This window comes from Raphanus sativus, chromosome 1 (assembly GCF_000801105.2).
Source record: "Raphanus sativus cultivar WK10039 chromosome 1, ASM80110v3, whole genome shotgun sequence".
Taxonomy (NCBI): Eukaryota; Viridiplantae; Streptophyta; class Magnoliopsida; order Brassicales; family Brassicaceae; genus Raphanus; species Raphanus sativus.
The window spans coordinates 6,436,955-6,458,816 of NC_079511.1; the positions used below are offsets into that span (position 1 = coordinate 6,436,955).

The following is a 21,862-nucleotide window of genomic DNA, read 5'->3' on the forward strand; positions in this document are numbered from 1 at the left end:
TTATAGCTTCATTACTTCATTCACATATCAGATTAGTATTGCTTTGGTTGAAACAAGTAGATTAATGGCATTTTGCTATCTGATTCTAAAGAACCTGGTTGGCATGTGGGTTAGTTCTTTCACGTAGCTTAAGAATTTTTTTTTTTGAACATGCTTAAGAGTTTTTTTTTTTAACATGCTTAAGAGTTATGTTTCAGTTTTGCTTTCTTAATGTCACCGCTAATACATGTATATTCTCGCTGACTTTGAATTAAAAAGAGTAATTATTAACTTGCATTTGTTTCACTTCTCAGGTTTCAACATAAATCACAACTATACAAGGCAAGAAGATCAACGCATTGCGGTAAGTAACTTTTATTTTACTTGAAGATTTTTCTTCTATAGCAGCAATCACTAAGTTTTTTTATTTTATTTGTAGCTCTTTGCGACATATATGTATACTTGTATGTTTCAAATATACTAAGTTTTTTTTTCTTAAACAGGAATGGCAAGGTGCAAGAAAGTATAAGATCAAAGTGCCTCCAAACATGGATGTATTTGAAGCAGAGTTTGGTGCTGTTACTGTAACTGGAGCAGAGGGGTGGTGTGCTCAGCAAGGAGAAACTAGCTTAGATTCTAGAGCAGATGCAGAGAAGGATGATGAGTCTGATTCAGTTGACACTGATATGCCACCACCAAGAGAAGGAACCAGTAGTGCTGGATGTTCAAAGTCAAAAAGAAAGCGTAAGGAAGTTGATCAAGAGCCTTATGTTGTACGGAATGCAATTCTGGCTGAAAAAAATAAGATAGCTGAGAAGATGGTGGAGATAATGGCAGAGGATCGTGTGTTGTTGCAGCAGGATCGCAAATTCCGTATAGACTCAGTGTTGGAGATACTTTATAAGCTGCCTGGAGTAATAATGTGGTCACCATTTCACATTGGTGCACTTAACCATCTCAAAGCTAATGAAGGAAACAGAATGGCTTTTATGTCTTTCCCTAGTGATGATGATAAGATTAGCTATCTTGAGAATATGATTGGAGTTAAGATGTATGAAGGATTGTAGTTTCTTTTTAAGCCTATGACTTTTGTTAGTAAGAATGTTTTAATATGACTCAGATTGTAGTGTTTAAGCGTATGACTTTTTAGTAAGACTGTTTTAATATTATTCAGATTGTAGTGTTTCTTTTAAGCTTATGACTTTTGTTTCAATTTTTGATGCTGGAAAGTATTATGTGGTTGATGCTGGATATCCTACAAGAACAGGGTATCTTGGTCCGTATCGTAGAGTTCGGTATCATCTTGATCAGTTCAACAGAGGAGGACCACCAACGAACACTCGAGAAGTGTTCAACCGGAGACATTCAAGCTTACGATCAGTGATTGAGCGGACATTTGGAGTGTGGAAAGCAAAATGGAGAATTCTTGACCGTGGGCATCCTAAATATGGTTTGATCAAATGGATGAAGCTAGTGACGGCAACAATGGCTCTACACAACTTCATACGTGATTCACATCGAGAAGATAATGATTTTGTGCATTGGCAGGGAAGAGAAGAATATCATGCTCATGGTGATAATGAAGTTGAAGATGATGAAGAAGAAGAAGAAGATGATGGTGATGGTTATGATGGACATATTCCATATAATCCGACTGGTGACAGAGTCATGGAAGATTTACGTGATCATATTACTAGTGAATTGAGTAGAGGATATCGATTACCTTATTAGTTTATTTGATTTGAGTTTATTATTAATCTTAAAACATTTGACTTTTGTTTTTAAACATTTATTTATGTTTTGTTTGTTGATATAGTTTTTATATTACAAGATATGAATAAGTTAAAAATAATTCTTAAAATCATATTTTTGTAAAAATAATAGAATTAATAAGCTAAATGTAAATATTTGGTCGCCAGCGACATTGAAACGAACAATGGAGCGACAACCGCTGCGTTCAACCTCGCGACTTACAAACGAACAACGGAGCGACAACCGCTGCGATCAGTCGCGCGACCTTCAAACGAACAACATACAGCGACATCAAGTCGCTGACGCTGGTCGCTGACTCTGGTCGCTGACGCTAGCGACTTCGAAACGAACAGGGCCTTTCTAGTTCAGGGGACAATGGCATAGTGATGTCATCGTGTTAAACAAAAAAAAAAGATTAAAACTAATCTCGATGGTATTCAATGTTTAAGTCTTAAAATATTCTTACAAAGTTCCTTTTAAAATTGGATACATATCTTATAGTTTTTCATTATTTGCTTTCAAATTCAATTACTGTAATTCTCCTATTATTTTCATAAAAATAATTATAATACAGTTAAAATAAAACGGATTAAACCAGGGTGATTTTGTGAACTTTGAGAGGTGAGACTTATTGGCTCTTGAATTTTTTCTTCTTCCACACGGTAACCTTTCTCACTTCCTTGTCTTAGCACACCCACTGAACAACAAGAATCTTCTCTTTCGACTCCTTCGTGGTCGCACAGAAGTCCCTTTGATCTATAATCAAACATTCAATAACGTCAAGCAAACAAAAAAAAAAAGAAAAATGTTTCGTTTTACTTAACCACTAAAGTAACATCTTATCGATGAACTCACTCACCTTGTTTCTTCTTGGAGACTTCTGTGTTTTCCAACAAAAAAGCAGACTACAAACTCCTCTTCCTGATCCTGACTCATATCCTCTACACAAAACCAATCAAGACAGTTGTTTGTTATGAAAGAATCACATCTTTTTACTTTCACTGATTCAAGATTTACTTACAGATTGTCTTTGTTGTTTGTGAAATTACTATCGTGGAGTAGACTCGGTGAAACAGGACAATGCTCCATTCTTTTACAGGTCTTATTCTCCTGAATCTCATCCATTTTGCAAATCTTCAAAACTTCATTGTTCAGTCCAGAAGGAACTGCAGAACCAATGTTTGGTTGGTGATGATGACAACTGGTGTCTTCTTGAGGTGAAACTTGATTCCTCTCAGGTTTTAACCGTCCTTGTGAACCAGGAGTCCTCTGTAGGCGTTCAGTCTCTAATCTCTGTTCTTGGATGATAATTTCAATCCTTTTCATTGGAACCTCATGCCCACTTTCAGTATCTGAACTAGCTGCATCTCTTGTCTGCTTGGAGCTGAGTAACTCAGTTTCAGACAAGAGGATCATCCTCACCTCTACGTTTCTCCTTAGTACAGTCTCAATCATATTTGTGATACTTCTTACGAACCCTTCAGCTCTCAGTTTGATCTCCCTGTCTCCAAATGCAATATAAGCAACTAGAGTACCTGCAAACATGATTCTATTAGTATTACAAGTGCCTGAAGTATTACAAGTGATTAAAAGGAGTTTTAGACTTTACCTTTAACTTCACTGATAGATAAAAGCTTCCCATGAGAATATAGCAGCTGCTTCAATGTCTTTGAATGGCATTTATCTACACACTTCATCCAGATATCATTTAGTTTTTCTGAAATGGATGCGTCATTCTCTATAACTTCGCTGGATGATGATGTTGGGGATGCTGAGTTACTACATTGAAGACTTGATTTATGTTTGTAAGCAACAACTTCTCTTGAAATGCTTGACCGGTTTTCTTCAGTTGCTACAGAGCTTTGCTTTCTACTGCTACTAGTAGTGTGCGTGGTCCCGGGAGAAGGCATCATCAAACCAAGCTGCAGCAAGGTGGCTATGAACCATGTTGAACGATCAGTAGTAACTCGAAGCTGCTTCTCAGCCTCAGATAGAATCTTCAAAGCATGCTTTAGCCTCTCCATTTCAGCTTCACTCACTACAAAAAAACAAGATTGGACCAAAAAGGCATCAGTAAGCTAAACAATATTCTTTGTGCAGTTTCATTCTAGAAACTCACAGTTGCGTCCATCAAGGAAGGCGTCACTGTATTTTTCATCCAAGGCCTTGTATGCTCCAGCAATGATATCCATGATAAGGCTGGCTAGTTGAGACATCATGAGAATTGGGTCAGCTCCTAAGTCCAGTAACTCTCTAGCTTTCTTCACCGTCTCTGCCGTGTCAGAAGATAACGCTAACTCCAAGAGTTCAAGCAACTTATCATCAGACACAACACCCACCTGCCACAAACACCAGCACTCACATTCACATTACCAATTGGTCTAATGCTACCAAATGCAAACAAACACCAAAAAAAAACTTACTAGCTCGTTTACAAGATCAACAGTGATTCTCTTCCCCATCAGACTCAGCTGATCCAACATGGTTTCAGCATCTCTAAGTGAGCCATCAGCATTCAAAGCAATCAGGTTCAACGCCTGAGATTCCACATCAAGACTTTCATCTGAAGCAATCTTCCTTAACCTCACAACAATGTCACCATCCTTGAGTTTGTTGAAGAGTAACTTCTGGCACCTCGACTGAATCGTCCTAGGAACGTTGCCAAGTTCACTCGTCACACATATGAAGACGACTCTCTGCAGAGGCTTCTCAAGAAACTTGAGTAACAATAACCAAGTCTTAGGTGGCAGCAAGTGACACTCATCAATCACAAAGACCTTGTATCTTGGCGAACTCTGCGGAACCAAACTCATCAGCTTTCTCAAAACGTACCTAACTCTCTCACCTCCATTCTCCTTAGCAGCATCAAGCTCCAACAAATCCCTACTCTTCCCTGCCATGAACTCACTACACTCTTTACAGTACCCACAAGGCTTCATTTCTTCAGCCACCGCATCGCAGTTCAAGGCCGCCGAGAAGATCCTCGCTGCAGATGTCTTCCCAGTTCCTCTAGGACCTTGGAAGAGATAAACACTAGCAACCCTACCCTTCTTCAAACCGTTCACTAACGACTGAACACCTACACTCTGACCAACGAGCTCATCAAAGAACATCGGTCTGTACTTATTACTCAAACTCTGCATATTTTCCGGTGTGCTTCCTTCTTCTTGACTCCTGCAACTAGTAGACCATCTTCCCCCATCTAACCTACTTTGAGACTCTAAATCAATCTCTCCGAACTCAGTTGAGAGATCATCATCATCAATCCCTAAAGAAGAACCTCCTCTACTATCACCACCATATTTAAGCAAAGGTACAACACTCAGCTTATTACATCTCCCAGAAGAATGTCTACGGTACTGACTCCCACCACATAAGATGCTACTTCCTTTCCTTCTAAGAGTATCAGAAAACGAAGGTGAACAACAACTCCTACATCCACCTCTATGTTTCAGATTCCTCTTGGCTCTGTAAAAAGGAATGCCACAGCCTTGTCTCCCTGTAACATCCAAGTTGTTATCATCATCATCCAAAGATCCAACCGTGCTGGGGCTACGTATAGCGTACAGGTTGTTGTACGAGGTGGTGGACAATGCAGGCGTGCTGTTACAGGTATAAGAAGAGTCGTCTCTCTTGCTTGTAGCTCTCAAGAACTTATAAGAAGAAGAGCGTGACCAGCAGTTCTTGTTGTGCTTAAGCTTCAAGATTTGTTGAGCGATGTTGTTGCCGAGACTCTCTGAATTGCTAAAATCCTCTGTTTCTTCTTCACCTGATGTTGCTTCTTTAGCTTGATGATGATATCGAGACAAGAACCTACGCTTCTTCTTGGTTAAACCGCTGTTTCTAGACATGAACATCATGGAAGCTCCACCGTTGTTCCTCGCATCACTCACATCATCATCATCGTCGTCGTCATATTCGCTGTTCTTGTCGCTAGAAGTTTTCTGAGACTTCCAGTTATACAAGAAGACCTTCTTCTCCTTCTCCTTGCCTCGACTACTCTCAGCTCGGAACTGTGAATCCAACTGATTGAGAAGCTGGACGTTGTTGTTGCTCGAAGGAAGCTCGTCGACTGGGACGGATCTGGAGGAAGTGAGAGGGGATTTCCAGGAGGATGAGGTTCCGGGATCGCGTAAGCACTTGGAAACTTTCCTTATTTGAGTCAGCTCTCTCTTCAGATGCAATTTGCTCGGATCCGATATCTTTAGACCCGACATTCTTCAGAGCTTAACTCTTCAGACTTTGTTCAAAGTTTGAAAAGAAGAAGAAGAATGAAGAAAAAGAATCTCTGTTGAGAGACTACTGAGGTCTGTCTGTCTGTTGAGAGCGATGGGATGAAGAAAGCGATTGTTGAGGAAAAATTCAAAAAAAAAAAAAAATCACGGTGTTGATGACTGGTGGATGATGATTTTAATTATTTATTTTAAATGAATTAAATGAAAAAATAGAAAAGGACACGAAAAGAAAAGAAATGTGAAAAAGTGAAAGTTGGGTCGGGAGGAGCGGTGACGCTCGGGATTCCTCCTTTACTGAGGCTCTTCTTGTCAGATCCACTCCTCACGTTTCTTCTCTGTCTTCTTGACTCTTGCATCATTTTTTTTTTATTTTTTATTTTAATGCCATTTTTGGTGTCTGTTCTTTTTTGTTATATAACAGGCCAGAGCTAGTACATACTATTAAATCTTCCTGCAGCGTGGCCTATACTAATTTACTAAATAAATGTTGTCTAAAAACTATGATTGATTATAGTAACATGTTACAGATTCCTGACATTTACATGTCTATTAATCTGAGACCATTTCTTAATTTTCAGATTGATATTCATGTTGTGATTATACGAAACATATCTCGTTTCCGCCTTTGTCGTAGAACTACATATATAACCATTAATTAATATTTCTGTTCTTTCACTAATAGTAATACCTTCGCTCTTGAGATGTCTCATATGTCATATGTCTTTGCTAGGTTGTTTTAAAGTGTCGAACGAAAACGACTAGAACATCACATGCCTATTTTCTTACTGCCAATTTGCTTTCTTTTAATTTTATTTGCCATTGTAAGCCATCTTAATGTAGCTACTCTTTAACACACTCAACTAATCATGTGACCCATCATATGGCCACCATAAAACCCCAAATATGTACTTAACCAAATTATTACAACACTAATTTATGTAGACTTTCTTTTGGTAAAATAATTATATAGACTTAGAGCACCCGCAACGCGGGATGATAGCTGAATCCTTAGCTCAAAAAGAATATTATAAAATGATGTGGGTCCTATATTTTTTGGTTTTTGTGCCAATAAAGTGTCTTGGAGTCTTTAGCTAAGGATCAATGTTTCGGTCGGAACGTCACTGTGCGCAGGCTGCAAAGCCTCTGATTGGCCCTCTCTCTTTTTTTTTTTTTTAAAGCTAAAGAAATAATAATAAAATAATATAAAGAATACATAGGTTATCGAGCCAACCGTGATACTCTGTTGCGGGTGCTCTTACAAGTTACACACAACCACAAGACTATACAAGGATCACATGTACATATATATACCATACACACAAACTTAAAGAGATCACCGTCCTATATAAATGTACCTATGTAAAATATATATTGGACATATATCAACTTCAGTGCTCCACATTCATTTTAATTAGTGCTAACTATAAACAGATACCGGCGAAATGAGATATTATCATAAAGAACTATAGGTATTTTAATACTTTGATTTTCACATAGACCGGAGTTATATTCCAAGACAGATTGATTTGTTTTTTTTCTGTGGCCACGTTAGTTATACTCACACAAATATGCATTAGCTATCAACATCATGCATATGACAATTCTCTTGGCTGCTTATAGTTTGTGTTCTTTGAATTATGCATCCATATGAGCAATCCCCTATATATTAAAGGAGAAGCATTTTTAAGGCTTTTCTTAAACGATTTTGGTGAGAATGCATGAGAAGGCTCCATTCCACGTGTCACTCTGTGAGCGATTTTAAGAAAAACGGATCATTTAATTCTTTGGTTTCTTTCCTTATTTGCTTCCATGACAAAAAACATAACAATTTTTTTTCATCTCGAACTGTTTCTGTTTACATTCGTTTTGCATAACGTTGGGAAACAGTTCGAGTATGGTCGCGCGCTTGCGATTACAACATCCAGAAGGAGACGACTCTTCACTTGGTTCATCGTCTTCGCGCCGTCGAATTCAAACTACCAAAAGAAGCTATATACTACATCGCTTCCTATATACACGAGTCGTTTTGACAGAGTTAAAGAAAATGACATGTTAGAAACTCTAAACTACCAAAAGAAGCTATATACTACATCGAGCGTGATGTTGTAATTCTCTTATACTATACAAAAACGTATGCCATTCATAATTCTCTTACATTATGAACTTCTTTTGGCTTTCTAGATTGAATGTTTATCTAATATAAACCTCTAACGATTGTGTTTGGGTTTTTTATTACGATGGCATACGTTTATTGTATTGTATAAGAGAATTACTGAGACATACATGTTTAATATGAGATGTGTTTCTGGTCATACGGTCATATGGCGAAAAGTCGAAGATACATAGAAAGATCGTTAGGGGTATAAGTTATCCTCCTTTTGGTTTTTGCAATTCAAATTTATGACATGTATGTAACATTTAGACACAATTTTTGTATCCTTTTGGAGTTACAGAATTTTTCTATTGCATTGCACGACATCCCACAATCCATAAGACAAGAAAAGACAAGTCGTTTTGGATCCTTTAACCAAACCGAAAATACGACATCTGAAAAAGCCACACAGACTTCCCGTTTCAGTTTTCTGATGATCCCTCAACAATTGAACGTCTTTAACACGGTCGGAACTTTAACGTAATTTACTTCTGAGTTACAGATTGCTTATACATACTTCTCTTACTTTCTTTCCTAAGTTAATCAAGAAACATAGTTGCAGAAGTAAAAACATTGAAGCTAGATCCATAACTCAAACAAACAAATGCTAGACTCAGGTTTCAGAGAAGACAAAAGGTAAAATACGACTAAGCAAAAGTGGTAAGTTGCAGAGACAAGGAGCAAGAATGCAAAATATAAATAATGTATTAACAAAAGATGTGAATGAGTTACAGAGAGATCTAGCAAAACGAACCTTCAAGTGTTGCAACATTGTTGACGTATGCATCATGGTTTTTTTTTTTTGCTTAAGCTTTACATGCATGGTTGTTTGGATGTTTTTTTACGTTTTCTTTATAAGTTTAAAAAACTTAGATATATTAATAAGTTCATAATAATCAAATAAGTCGATGGGTGGTTGGATGTTACCTATTTTTTTCTTTTTAATCATTTTGGAAAATCATTTTTAAATATTATTAAAAATTAGAAAAGAGGTGCATGTTTTTGACGAACGGGTGAATTTTGACTTAGTGACTATATATCTATATAATCCAAACCATATAATAAAGTCAAAAATGAATTAGTCTAAACCAAAGTACAAAATTGATTTAGTCTAAACCAATTTGAAATATATTTATAGTTGTCTTTTTGAAATGTATGTTAATAATATTAAACAAATATTTAGTTAATTAATTAGAATGATTTTTAGCCTGAGTAGGAAGTTTATATAAGTTACTAAATCATATTCAAACATAAAATGAATATAGAAGATATTGAATGTAGTCGGTTGAGTAAGGTAATACAAAATTTGCCTATGAATTTTCAGGCAAATTTACTAAAGAATTATAAATTATTAAACTCAACAAAAACTAATTTCTAGGAATATAAATATACAATTTTTTATATTATGTCTAACATATATGAAAGTTCAAACAACACAAATAATATTAGATTATCTTATATAAAATACATAATCTTAAAATATCACCAACATTGTTTGTACAAACAATACAAATAATATTGGATGTCCTTTTTCTTAAACTATTATTTAGATTTTATTTTATTTTGCAAGCATTTTAAAATTAAAAAATGAAACCATTGGTTCGTCATAAGAACTATCAAAAATTCATATTACATGAAACCAAACAAACATAATAGTTTTAGGTTTATCACCGAAAATTGAAAAACTCGATCATTTCAACCGAACAAAACAAAATAAATACGGATTTAGAATGTTATTTATATTTTAGTAGGTTAGAAAAAATAACGTAATACCGAATGAATATCCAGATTAAACAAACATAATGTCTTTTTATCTTAAAAAGCAGGGCTGTGAAAAATATATGAAACTGAAGAACCGGCCGAAAATCAGGGTCCTGACCTCGATCAGACTTGGGATAAATAACCAAATGGATCCTAAACTGATGTATCCGAAGAATCGGTACTCAACCTGATCTGAACCGAGAACCGAATGAGTATCTGAAAATATCCAAAATGTAAATATATATTTAAAAATATTATTTATAATCATTTTAAAAACTAAAATTATGATTAAAAATAAATATATTAATTATATTTTGTGTATTTTCGGATAAAATGTGATAGTTTGGATAAAAATACTCAAAAAACCGTGACTAATGAATAATTTTAGTTATTTTTGGTTCCTTTGAGTTGTTTGGATACGAAATATCTGAACCGAATAGGATAATATGGTTACTTTGGATACTATTATCCAAACATGTTTCAGATATTTTAGTAATTCAGTTATTTTGGAGGTTTTTACATCAAAATCGAACCCACCCGAACCCGGAAGAACCTGACTCAGAATTTTGTAATACCCAAACAAAACTTAATTTACAAACTCGAAAAACCCGATATCCGAAAGAACCGACCAGGATATACCTGAATGCCCATACTTATTAAAAACATAACAAAATCAATAATCTCATCCCGTGCAAGGCACGGGTTATTACCTAATAACAAATTAACGACGAAATGCACATGACGCTATTTTGTCTATTTCCGAATTTTTTTTATGGCCCCTCAAAATTAGTTTTATTAGCCTTCTAAATTGATTAGTAAATTATAGAAGGAAAAACAACAAGCAAACGTTGTCTTTATGTTACAACCTTATTCAATACCCAAGGAAGAATCAAGACAAGAGACTGACTAATCTGGTCGGGATAGATCTTTAGATGCTCCTTTCCGGATGTCCATACATTTACAATCATAATCGATGACCGTAAATGTTTTCTTTAACATTTAGTACTGCATAAGTTTTGAAAGTTCCACCGTGTTTAGTGTTACATATTAAATCGTCGTCTATAAGTTGAATTAGTTGACTTGAAAGAAATAGTTTCGGTACATATGATGGGCTTATTGTCCAAGTAATGGGCCTTTTTGGGCTCTCAAATTCCTTCTATATATAACTTAACTTCTCCACTGAATTTGAAAACAGATACGAAAGAGCGGGAAGCTAATATATATGTCTGGAGAGATCACTGCGTCTCTTGCCGCCAAAGCTTCACAAGCTCTAACAACATCCACTCAATTAAACCAAATCCATGCTCAGCTCTTCGTCTCCAACTCCCTCCATCGACAAAGCTATCGGGCCTCGCGTCTCATCGCCTCCTGCACGCGCCGCTCGTTGTTCGTTCAGTGGCGTTCCCCAATGTCATCGTCGTCAATTCGATGTTTAGATACTTTTCGCAGATGGATATGGCGAATGGATGCTCTTCGTCTCTACGAGCAAAGGTCTCGTTGCGGGATCATGCCAGACGCTTTTTCTTTCCCCGGGTTGATCAAATCGACTGGGAAATTTGGTGTGTTGTTTCACGCTCTTGTAGAGAAGTTGGGATTGTTGATGGGCCCTTATGTACGGAACGTGATAATGGGGATATGTATGTGAAGTATGGGTCAGTGGAGAGTGCACGCAAAGTGTTCGATGCAATTACCCAGAGAAAGGTTTCTGATTGGAATGTGATGGTTTACGGAGGAGGCTCTGAGGCTGTTAAATGATTTGTTGAGACTTGGAATCAGGCCAAATGAGACAACATGGGTCACTGCTATCTCAGCGTGTTCTTCACGTGGTGATCTTTCCCTGGATCATTCACTGGTGAAACTGATTGGTGGGAAGAGAGTCCGTTTGAATTGCTTTGTGAAGACGGCTTTGCTTGATTTGCATGCTAAGTGCAAAGATATACTCTATCTGCTAGGAGGATTTTTAACGAGTTAGGCGCGGAGAGGAATCTTGTCACTTGGAACGCTATGATTTCTGGATATACTAGAATGGGAGATTTGAGTTCGGCTGTGCAGCTTTTTGATGCAATGCCTGAGCGGAATGTTGTTTCTTGGAACTCGATGATAGCTGGTTTTGCTCATAACAGACAGACAACCTGCACTAGTCATTGAGTTTTTCAAAGAGATGATTGATTCTTGAGATCTCAAACCGGATGAAGTGACGATAGATGGGTGCGCTCTCTGCTTGTGCACATATGGAGAATATAGAATTAGGTGATTGGATTGTGGATTACATTGCTAGAACCAGATGAAGCTTAGCGTTTCAGGATACAGGTCGTTGATCTTCATGCTCGAAAGGTGTGGAAACCTGAGGGAAGCAAAACGGTCTTTCTTGGAAGAAATGAACGGAAGAGATATTGTCTCTTATAATACGTTAATCTCAGCTTTTGCAGCTAATGGAGACGGAGTTGAAAATCTGAATTATAGGGAGGCAGTGGCGTCTCGTCAGCCGTCCCAGGTTGAGCATTTGCTACTTTGCTGAAACAGAGAAAGACTTTGTGAAGGCAAAGAGAACCTCCATTTGCAACTTTAAATGTACTGTAAATAAGAAGATTGTATATGGGTCATTTTCTAGTATGCAAAATCATTTTCAGAATAATGCGTTTATGTGGATATCTGATATGACTGTAGAATATACTGTATGGTTTTCTTTAGAATTTTGATCTGCCTCATCTTTATGTTGTCTTACAGATCTCTTTGGCCATTCGATGTGGGTCTTCGTTTCTTGAGGTTTTATGCTGACTTCAGTTCGGAGTACGTAAACCCTCAGCTGTGTCTGATACGGTTTGCGTATCCAAACTTGTAGAATAGAGGAATAGAATGAAGAACTGATGATGTTTGATTACTGAAATGATAAAGAAAAAGTAAAAATTAGAGATGTTTTCTCAGGAGTCTCTCAACCACCCCATGACATGATGATCAAACAACTTGATACATATCCTCAACATTTTATGGTTCTACTTATAGTAAAGATAACATCTCGTCACACCTCCTCTGAGTCACCAACAGACCATGTTTCTCAACACACGTCATTATTCTTCTAGAGACATAACTTTGAGCTCCAACATTCTTGGGCCAGCCTTCGGCCTTCACTCTTTCAGGCCCTTTCTCTTCTACTTCTTGAATCTGCAAATGGCCCATCGTATCTGGTAATTACTTCTCTTATTTTTTGAAATATTTGTATAGTAAGGAGATATTCTATCTGCTAGGAGAATTTACAACGAGCTAGAATCGGTTATTTTTGCTCAGCAAGACATTGCTTTTTGATACAATATTACAATGCCTATGTGTATCTCTTTTTGTTTTCAACTCGATGGTAGCTGGATTTGCTCACAACAGACGACCTGCACTAGCCCATTTGAGTTTTTCAAATGGCGTGCGTGTGGTAGGAAACTCTTTAGGACCCACCTCGTGTACATACGTAAATAAACCATTCACGACGACAAAAATCAATGGTTCTTGCTTTGAAGCTTCCTGGTAACCCCTCCGGCCTCCCCAAAGCTAGCCCTCTAAAGTGGTTAGCGAAAGGTCTTTTTTTTTGTTTCTCTTATAGTGAAATTTAACTCTGTTCCTTACAGGAAAGTCTTTTAACTCATTCCGCGTGGAAGTTCACTTATGTGCTTTTGCTCCGAAGCTTCCTCCTAACGCGCTCAAGGACGACAAATTCTTTTGTTTTGAGAGTGTATAAATCTGAAATGTAGGTAACGAGGTCACAATAGATCAATAAAAGTTCCCTCATTCAACTTCATCACTCTTTCTTAGTTCTATTATAAAACCTTAAAACTTTATTTCCAATGGATCCAAGACTTCAACAAGCAGCTGAATCTGGAAGCATCTATGAGCTGTATGCTCTTATTAATGAGAATCCATACATACTTGAGAACATTGATGCAGTGCCATTTGTGACCACTCCACTCCACGTAGCTGCAGCTTCCGGGAACATACAATTTGCCATGGAGATGCTGAATCTTAAGCCATCTTTTGCTAGAAAGCTCAACACAAGCGGTTACAGTCCATTGCATCTCGCTGCAAACAACGATGACAATGGGTTTGTTACCAGTATGCGCAGGCTTGATGAAGACCTTGTCCGCGTTAAAGGGAGAAATGGCATCACACCGTTTCTTTTACTAGTGTCAAGAGGAAACGCAGATCTTGTGGCAGAGTGCCTCCTTACTTGCCCTGAATGTATCCAAGATGAGACCGTAGATCGCCAGAATGCTCTGCATCTTGCTGTGTTACATGATAAATTTGAAGTTCTTCAAGTCCTCACCGGATGGATCCAGAGAATGAGCCAAAGAGATGCATACACCATTGAGTATATTGCTTTGAATCAATGGGATTTTAATAACAACACGCCTTTGCACCTTGCAGCATATAAGAATGATCATCAGGCATGTTTTCTTTTCCTCAATTATTATTTAAAACTATATATATATAACACGTTCTACCATGTGAAGTGGATGCGCTTCCTATGAATGAACTACATGAGATTCTTATACATTAAGCTTCTTTCCTAATATGATGATCCATTATATACAGATGGCTAAGCTGTTATTGGAATGTCGATGGGTTCAGCGGAACAGAGTAAATGGTGATGATTTAACTTTCCTTGACATCTTAAGAATCCAAGGACATAGAGACGCAGGTGGAGACTTAAGAAGCCAGGGACCGAGAGTCGTAGGAGAGGACTTGGATTTGGAACAACTTGCTATAAATAACGGGTTTAAAGCGGCGGCTTCTCTGCCAAGACCCAAGGAAAGGTTTGAGATTTTAAAATCACCACTCACTTTCTGGACTTTCTGCTCCACGTTCATGAGACGCCTAAGGACTAACACGTCAGACGAATCTCGTGGAGTGTTCATGATTGTATGCACTTTGATAATAACAGCCACTTACCAGACTGCCCTCCAGCCTCCCGGAGGTGTACATCAATCGGGGGATTCGAATGCGGGTTCCGTGGTGATGAAACAGACATTCTTCATCCTTATTTGGGTTTCCAACACCGTAGGCTTCTGCTGCGCTATAATCTACACATTTTGTCTCATGCCAATTGATAATATGTTTACAGCATGGTTCTTTTGGATCGGGACATCTCTGTGCATTTCTTATGCTCTAGCCATGGCAGTTATCGCACCCCACCCTCTAGTGTTTCTCTCCGCGACCTTCGCCTTCTTCCTGCTCGTTGCTCTCTATATCTTGTTTATATCTTTTTACACTTGGCGGGAGCATGCACATGTGGCCCATAATCCCCGATTGAGCTGGTTTTGGAAGGATTGATGCAACATGTGTCACTTCTATTACAGGAGAAGAGAGGATTTAGAGAATGTAAAAGATGTAACCGTCAAAACATATGTCATGCCCCTTGTTTAGCCCTTTTTTTTGCAATAATGTTCAGTTTTGTAGTTTATTGAATTTTATGTATGCAATGTTATATATGTTGTCTATACTATTATTTAAAAAATAAATTTGTTTATGTGTCACCTTCTCCTATATTTTGCTTATGTGATATATTAATTTACAAACTTTTGTAGAATTATTAAAACCCTCAAGTATGGGCAAAACACCTAGTTTAATATAAACTAGGTGGTTGCCCACGAATTCGCAGATTTAAGTATTATATGAAATATATATTTTGTATAGAATGTAGTAAAGTTTTCATAAATTTGATAAAAAATGATCAATGAATATTTAGTAATAACAAATATTGTAAAATTATATATATAATAATCACATTAAATTCCTCAACCTATATTATGCGTATTTTTCGACCTTTTTGTTTTTGTTATTATTTTGTTATTATTTTGCTGTTTTTATTAAATTTTTTGCTAAGTTTTCCTAATTTTTTTTATATATTTTTGCTAAATATTTATTTCCCTCTCTAAATAGTAATAAATGAACCAAAAATCAATCTTATAATTTTTCAATCATAACATTACCTTATTCACTTTGTTATTTGATTTAAATGCAAAACATTTTTTAATCGAAGTTCTCACATGTGGTGTTAATATAACTCGTTCAATCTTTAAAGTCTAATTATTTATAAAACATATGTGGATATTGTGAGAGAGTAGTAATTACTATAAATACTATTATATTGTTTGTTTGAAATTGGAAAACATATTTGTTGGATTCATTGGACATATATACACAATGTATATTAAATACAGTATAAATAGTTTGAAATTATTTGTTTGGTAATATAGATTAGATTAGTTAATTCCTAAGACTAGTTTTCTTTAAAAACTTAATTAAATAAATGAAAATTCAAAATACCAACAACCAATCATATTAAAAGAAATAATTATAAATTTCACATATACATATGAATAACACATAAGCAAAATCCACTTAATTGACTTCTCAAATAATACATAGGGAATTCTTAATCATATATTATAATTAACTTTTTAGTTGATTAATATTATTTTTAAACCACTTACCATATAATTTTACTATAATCAAAGCTATATGAATTATATTAATAGAGTATTAACTCTAGTCTCATATTAGTATAATGTTTCGTTTGCATTAATTTTATATTATAATAAACTTTTTATTTATTAATATTATTTGAACTGACTTACTTTTATAATTTCATTTTTTTAAATATACAAATACTTTAATCATTTCTAAGAGTGATAATTTAACTATACCATCAACATTTGTCATTTAAAAATGACTGATTTCTTAAATTGTTTTTTTTTATATTTGACAGTTTTTTAGAAAAAAGTATATAGTGTGTATAAGATATATTATTAGGTTTAAGTTAAGTAGTTTTCTGCAAAAAAAACATTTGTTAGATTAACTGTTAATAAAATAATTTTTAAAATATGTTCAAAAATGTTTATAATTTTTTTTCTATAATATCATATGTATTTATATATATATATATATGTAAGTTAATTTATGATATTTATTTGTTTCTATAAAGAAATTATTTTAATTCATCTATATATATATATTAACCCTGATTTATTATGATATTATAATTATTAGAAAGTTTACATAAATGATTCATCTATATTTAAGATGTTTAATTGTTTGTTTGGTAATATAGACTATATAAGTTAATTCTAAGATTAGTTTCCTTTAAAAAGATTAAATATATAAATGAAAATTTAAATACCAACAAACAATCAAATTAAATGAGTTAATTCTAAACTTCATCTATGGATGACACATAAACAAAATCCACTTAAGTGAATTCTCAATTAATATACATGAAGATGTAAAGAATGATTTCATGCATGCATAAAAATATATCTGCAAGTATGGCTGATAACTTGAGAAGGGCGATTCAAGATCTCACTTTGGGACTTGAAGATGAACCAGTGGCTCTTTCCATTGACGTTTGTACCGAAGCAAGGCGTGCTACCCAGTTCTCGTTGATGGGTCGTCCAACAATCTTGCGCAAGCAAAACCTCCGGGGCCTAATGACTATTCTACCACGTATGTGAGGTCTAGTTGGTGTGGTCTCTGGAAGAATTGTTGAGAAGAAGAAGTTCCAGTTCATCTTCCCTTCTGAGGAGTTGTTGCAATCGGTGTTGAGTCGTGGCCCAAGGGCTGTTCATGATCGTATGGTGATCATGAATCGGTGGAATCCGGCGCAAGGAGATGCTCAACTGAACCACATTCCATTTTGGGTTCAGATTAGGGGTATTCCGTTGGAGTTTCTTACGGAGGGTATGATAAGGAACATTGGAGACAGAATCAGCGAGGTTCTGTTGGTGGATTTCAAGACTGAAGTTGCTGTTGATGTGGAGTTTGTTAGGGTGCAACTCAAATGGGATGTATCTAAGCCGTTGCGTTTCCAGAGAAACTTTTAGTTCTACCCCGGTGTCAACACGCTCCTGAAGTTCAGATACGAGAGACTGCGGGGGTTCTGTGAGGATTGTGGTATGTTGACTCATGACACTGGTGAGTGTCTGACGGATATTGAAGATCACCAGGTTGAGAGTGATCATGATGAGGATCATCAGGTTGGAGGTGATCCTATGGCGGAAGCAGATCAAGGTAACATTGCTAATCAGGAAAATCTGGGTATGGACGTGGTTGAACATCAGGTTGACCATGAGCCTTTTGTGGATCCTACATTGGGTGATCATCAAGGATCACATATGGCGTTACTGGGGATGGTGTGTTATCGTGCTCCTATGGATGTGGTGCGGGAGGATCATGGAATGCAAGTTGATCAACAAAGAATGGGCCGGAAGCGTAAGTTTAGCAACTGTTTCTCTGAGGAAGAAGAAGTGGGGGAGGCAGTAATGACTAAGGATAAAGGGATAGTGGCTTCTGGTGAGGGTGATGATCATGTCATCCTGGAGATGGAAGAACGGTGGAGCTCTGAGTTCAGTTTTGGTCAGTATGGATCTTTTCTGTTGAATGCTCAAGACGGTGATTGGTCAAATGAGTTGGGAGCGAATCGGGCTAAGGCGATTCATTCGGTTGGGATGTCTGAATCTATTGAAGCTCAGTTGATGGGTAGCATTTTGGTGAAGAAAACTCGAGGTGAAAGCGTAATGGTGGATAAACATCAGGTGGGCAAGATGAAGGTCTCTACAGAGTTTAATGGTCTGAGGAAGCTGCAGGAGGATTACGAGGATGGGCAGGAGGACACAATTGACAGAGGCGCGGTGGGCCCGGTACCACCAGAGGTCCCATGAGAGTGGAGGTGTGGAACTGTCGAGGCTTGGGACAACGCCTGACAGTTCTACGTCTAAAGGAGTTACAAAGGTTGTATTCTCCAGACTTGTTGTTCCTCATTGAGACAAAGAATCAAAATGACTATGTAAGAGATATTGCTGTTTATTTGGGTTATGAGCAGATGGTTTTAGTTCCTCCACGGGGGTTAGGTGGTGGATTAGCTGTGCTTTGGAAAAACTATGTTTCAGTTTCTGTTATTTCAAGTGATGTACGTCTTGTTGATCTCTATGTGGAATATAAAGCTTTTAAGTTTTATTTGTCTTGTGTTTATGGAAATCCTATTCCTAAATATAGAAATCATCTTTGGGAAAGAATACAGAGACTTGCCGTATCAAGAGTTGGTCCTTGGATGTTATGTGGGGATTGTAATGAGATTACTAATCCTAATGAGAAAAAGGGAGGACATGTAAGGTCTGTAACAAGTTCTAGAGATTTTAATACAATGATCCAAATATGTGATATGAAGGATCTTAAGTTTAAAGGAAATCAGTTTAGTTGGGTGGGTAGAAGAAAGACAGAAGTGATAGAGTGTTGTCTGGATCGGGTACTAGTCAGCACGGAATTTTTGAATCAGTTTCCGATGTCAGAAACAGAGTATTTGGAGATAGCAGAATCAGATCACCGTCCTATGATAATCAATATAGAATATCAGCAGAAGATTAGGAAAGGTTGGTTCTGTTATGATAAGAGGCTTTATGACCATGAAAGTTTTGTGGATACAGTTACAGAAGCCTGGTCTAGTACTAATCAAATAGATGAATGGATGAAGAAATTAGATCATTGTCGTGAAGTGGTAATAGGATGGAAGCGAAGAAATGTATCAAATGCAGCAGAGAGAATCAAGGAGATAAGGAGCCGTATTGATCAAGCAATATGTGATAGAACTATATCAACAGATTACATCAATCATCTACGCTGTGATCTGAACAAAGCTTATGCTGATGAAGAGGAATATTGGAGACTGAAGAGTAGAAATAGATGGTTGAACTTAGGTGATCGCAGTACAAGGTTTTACCATGGAGTTACAAAGATGAAGAAAAGTCAGAATAAAATTAAACATATGCAAGATAAGCATGGAACTTTACATTCTGAGAATGAGATGATTGGTAAAATTGCAGAGGAGTATTTTGTCGAGATGTTTTCTTCTTCAGAAACAAGTTCAGTATCAGATTTTTTGCCTAGTATTAAAAAGAAGATTACAGATGAGATGAATAATATGTTGCTTCGGCCTATTACTGATTTGGAGGTTCATGATGCTCTGTTTTTGATTGGATCAGATCGTGCCCCTGGGCCAGATGGATTTACAGCTTCATTTTATCAACAGTTTTGGAATGTTATTGGACCTGATGTCTGCTGCATGGTTAGAAGATTTTTTGAAAGTGGAGAAATGGAACAGAAGATCAACCATACTAACATATGTCTTATTTCAAAGATTACTGATGCTAAATGTATGAGTGATTTTAGACCAATAAGCTTATGTACTGTGGCTTACAAGTTGATATCAAAGATTTTATGCCTTCGTATGCAAGGGTGCTTAGAAGGAATCATTTCGGAAGCTCAGGCTGCTTTCGTACCAAACCGACAAATTTCTGATAACATCTTGGTGGCTCATGAATTAATTCATGCTCTGAAATCAAAAAAAGATTGTGCTGAAAAATATATGGCCATTAAAACTGACATAAGCAAGGCTTATGATCGAGTAGAGTGGGAGTTTTTGAGAACAATAATAGAGAAGATGGGTTTTGATCAGAAATGGATTCAATTGATCATGGCTTGTGTAACCTCGGTTTCTTTCTCAGTGATTATTAATGGTACTCCTTTTGGTCATTTTCAACCAACAAGAGGCATAAGAAAAGGTGATTCTTTATCTCCCTATTTGTTCATTTTGTGTGCTGAAGCATTAAGTCAAATGATAGACAGAGCTAAGGCATTGAAGCAGTTCCAAGGAATGGTACTAGCTAGGCATTGTCCTACTGTAACTCATTTATTATTTGCCGATGATTCATTATTTTTTGTGAAGGCAGATGATAGCAATGCTCATTGTATGGCTGAGATTTTAAAGAATTATGAGAAGGTATCAGGACAGAAGGTTAACTTGGCTTTTTTTTTTTTGATCAAACAACATTTCATAAAACACTAAAGAGGTTTATACTCCAACATTGGAGTTTACAATCAACCGAGCAAGAGCTGATTTAGCCAGATTATCAGCCTCACTATTAAAGTTCCTAGAGATGAAATGAAAGGATATAACATCAAAATAAGACAAAGCATTATAGATATCAAACATGATACCGAACAGTTCAAGTTGAGAATCTCCATTCTTCAGCAGAGTGACGAGTGAGAGAGAGTCAGTAAGAACAGCCAGGGATCGGACGTTTGAATACACAGCCGTAAGGACGGCAAGACGGACAGCAATGGCTTCTGCCATGAGAGCTGATGAGACTGAGTTCCTTGATTCTTCAAGGTTCGGGAGAGACAGTGGATTGTTGCCAGAGAAGATACCACCAATACCACAACCATTAACAGTATCCTTCCAAGCAGCATCCACGCTGCAGACGAGAATCTCCGGCGCGAACGTAGGTGGAGCCGCTAAACGATTCGGTGAAGGCGCTGTAGGTGTCAAAGAGGTCTGTTTCAACATATTCTGCGTTGAGCTCCATTCCTTGGCATCTATAATACATTTCAACACAGTTTCCTGGACAGTGAAGAGCTTATTTTCAAAAACAAGCTTGTTCCTTGATTTCCAGAGATTCCCAATACCCATGGCCAGATAGGAGTAGCGATACCCGACGGTGGTAGTGGTGTGAATAGATTTCCGGCTTTGATTAGAGTCGTCATAGAGGGAGTAACTGAAGAGGGTCTATCTCGAAGTGGCAGCAGACTCCAAACCTCCTCTGCAAATGGGCAAGTGAGAAACACAAGTAGATCGTCCTCATATCCTCCACATCTTTTACTTGGCTAAATCTTCTATTATATTTGGTAAGAAAGTCCAAGCTTCACAGAGATTATGCATTCAAAATATTCTTCAAATACATCGGCTTGGAGGTGAAGGCAAGTATTTAGGTCTACCAGAACAGTTCAGTAGCAGTAAAGTAAATGATTTTCAGGGTTTGGTTGATCAGGTTAAAGCTCGAGTATCTCCATGGTATAATCAGTATTTGTCGCAGGCTGGTAAGGAGGTTTTGATCAAATCAGTTCTTCAGTCTAAACCGGTTTTTTCAATGTCATGTTATCTATTACCAAA

At 36.8% G+C, this 21,862-nt stretch overlaps 5 protein-coding genes and 1 pseudogene across 6 annotated transcripts; 5 read left to right on the forward strand and 1 right to left on the reverse strand.

The window, feature by feature from the left end:
• The first annotated feature begins 71 nt into the window (after positions 1-71).
• On the forward strand, positions 72-1,172 carry LOC130510913 (uncharacterized). The gene is made up of 2 exons (XM_057007626.1): positions 72-343; positions 483-1,172. The coding sequence occupies exons 1-2, from the start codon at positions 227-229 to the stop codon at positions 1,044-1,046; spliced, it is 681 nt and encodes a 226-aa protein (XP_056863606.1). The 5' UTR covers positions 72-226; the 3' UTR covers positions 1,047-1,172.
• Positions 1,173-1,176: 4 nt separating this feature from the next.
• LOC130496306 (uncharacterized) lies at positions 1,177-1,710 on the forward strand. The gene has a single exon (XM_056988285.1). It carries the CDS (start codon positions 1,177-1,179, stop codon positions 1,708-1,710), a length of 534 nt encoding a protein of 177 aa, XP_056844265.1.
• A 436-nt stretch (positions 1,711-2,146) lies between these two features.
• Positions 2,147-6,096, reverse strand: LOC108807710 (protein STICHEL-like 1). Its single transcript, XM_018579963.2, has 6 exons — positions 4,155-6,096; positions 3,851-4,070; positions 3,341-3,769; positions 2,753-3,266; positions 2,591-2,672; positions 2,147-2,487 (listed from the first exon to the last, which is right to left on the reverse strand). Exons 1-6 carry the CDS (start codon positions 5,946-5,948, stop codon positions 2,404-2,406), a joined length of 3,123 nt encoding a protein of 1,040 aa, XP_018435465.1. The 5' UTR covers positions 5,949-6,096; the 3' UTR covers positions 2,147-2,403.
• Positions 6,097-11,091: 4,995 nt separating this feature from the next.
• On the forward strand, positions 11,092-12,587 carry LOC108832819 (pentatricopeptide repeat-containing protein At1g14470-like; annotated as a pseudogene).
• Positions 12,588-13,408: 821 nt separating this feature from the next.
• LOC108832823 (ankyrin repeat-containing protein BDA1-like) lies at positions 13,409-15,395 on the forward strand. Of its 2 annotated transcripts, XM_057007597.1 has the most exons (3): positions 13,409-13,612; positions 13,721-14,306; positions 14,455-15,395. In XM_057007597.1, the coding sequence occupies exons 2-3, from the start codon at positions 13,869-13,871 to the stop codon at positions 15,190-15,192; spliced, it is 1,176 nt and encodes a 391-aa protein (XP_056863577.1). In that variant the 5' UTR covers positions 13,409-13,612; positions 13,721-13,868; the 3' UTR covers positions 15,193-15,395. The 2 variants fall into 2 exon arrangements, with proteins under 2 accessions (XP_056863577.1, XP_018461773.1); XM_018606271.2 differs by lacking the exon at positions 13,409-13,612 and having other exon boundaries at positions 13,623-14,306.
• Positions 15,396-17,186: 1,791 nt separating this feature from the next.
• On the forward strand, positions 17,187-20,211 carry LOC108832821 (uncharacterized). Its single transcript, XM_018606270.1, has 5 exons — positions 17,187-17,293; positions 17,399-17,677; positions 17,777-18,557; positions 18,740-19,978; positions 20,083-20,211. Exons 1-5 carry the CDS (start codon positions 17,187-17,189, stop codon positions 20,209-20,211), a joined length of 2,535 nt encoding a protein of 844 aa, XP_018461772.1.
• Positions 20,212-21,862: the final 1,651 nt, after the last annotated feature.

Excerpts from the sequence above, each read along its gene's own strand:
- LOC130510913 (XM_057007626.1), top strand. The coding sequence starts at position 227 with ATGTATATTCTCGCTGACTTTGAATTAAAAAGAGTAATTATTAACTTG. Across the intron at positions 344-482 it reads AAGAAGATCAACGCATTGCG|GAATGGCAAGGTGCAAGAAA; the intron begins GTAAGTAACTTT and ends TTTCTTAAACAG.
- LOC130496306 (XM_056988285.1), top strand. The coding sequence starts at position 1,177 with ATGACTTTTGTTTCAATTTTTGATGCTGGAAAGTATTATGTGGTTGAT.
- LOC108807710 (XM_018579963.2), bottom strand. The coding sequence starts at position 5,948 with ATGTCGGGTCTAAAGATATCGGATCCGAGCAAATTGCATCTGAAGAGA. Across the intron at positions 3,267-3,340 it reads ATCTATCAGTGAAGTTAAAG|GTACTCTAGTTGCTTATATT; the intron begins GTAAAGTCTAAA and ends TCATGTTTGCAG. Across the intron at positions 2,488-2,590 it reads AGTCTCCAAGAAGAAACAAG|ATCAAAGGGACTTCTGTGCG; the intron begins GTGAGTGAGTTC and ends GTTTGATTATAG.
- LOC108832823 (XM_018606271.2), top strand. The coding sequence starts at position 13,710 with ATGGATCCAAGACTTCAACAAGCAGCTGAATCTGGAAGCATCTATGAG. Across the intron at positions 14,307-14,454 it reads CATATAAGAATGATCATCAG|ATGGCTAAGCTGTTATTGGA; the intron begins GCATGTTTTCTT and ends CATTATATACAG.
- LOC108832821 (XM_018606270.1), top strand. The coding sequence starts at position 17,187 with ATGGCTGATAACTTGAGAAGGGCGATTCAAGATCTCACTTTGGGACTT. Across the intron at positions 17,678-17,776 it reads GAAGTTGCTGTTGATGTGGA|ATACGAGAGACTGCGGGGGT; the intron begins GTTTGTTAGGGT and ends CCTGAAGTTCAG. Across the intron at positions 19,979-20,082 it reads GACCTGATGTCTGCTGCATG|ACCAATAAGCTTATGTACTG; the intron begins GTTAGAAGATTT and ends GAGTGATTTTAG.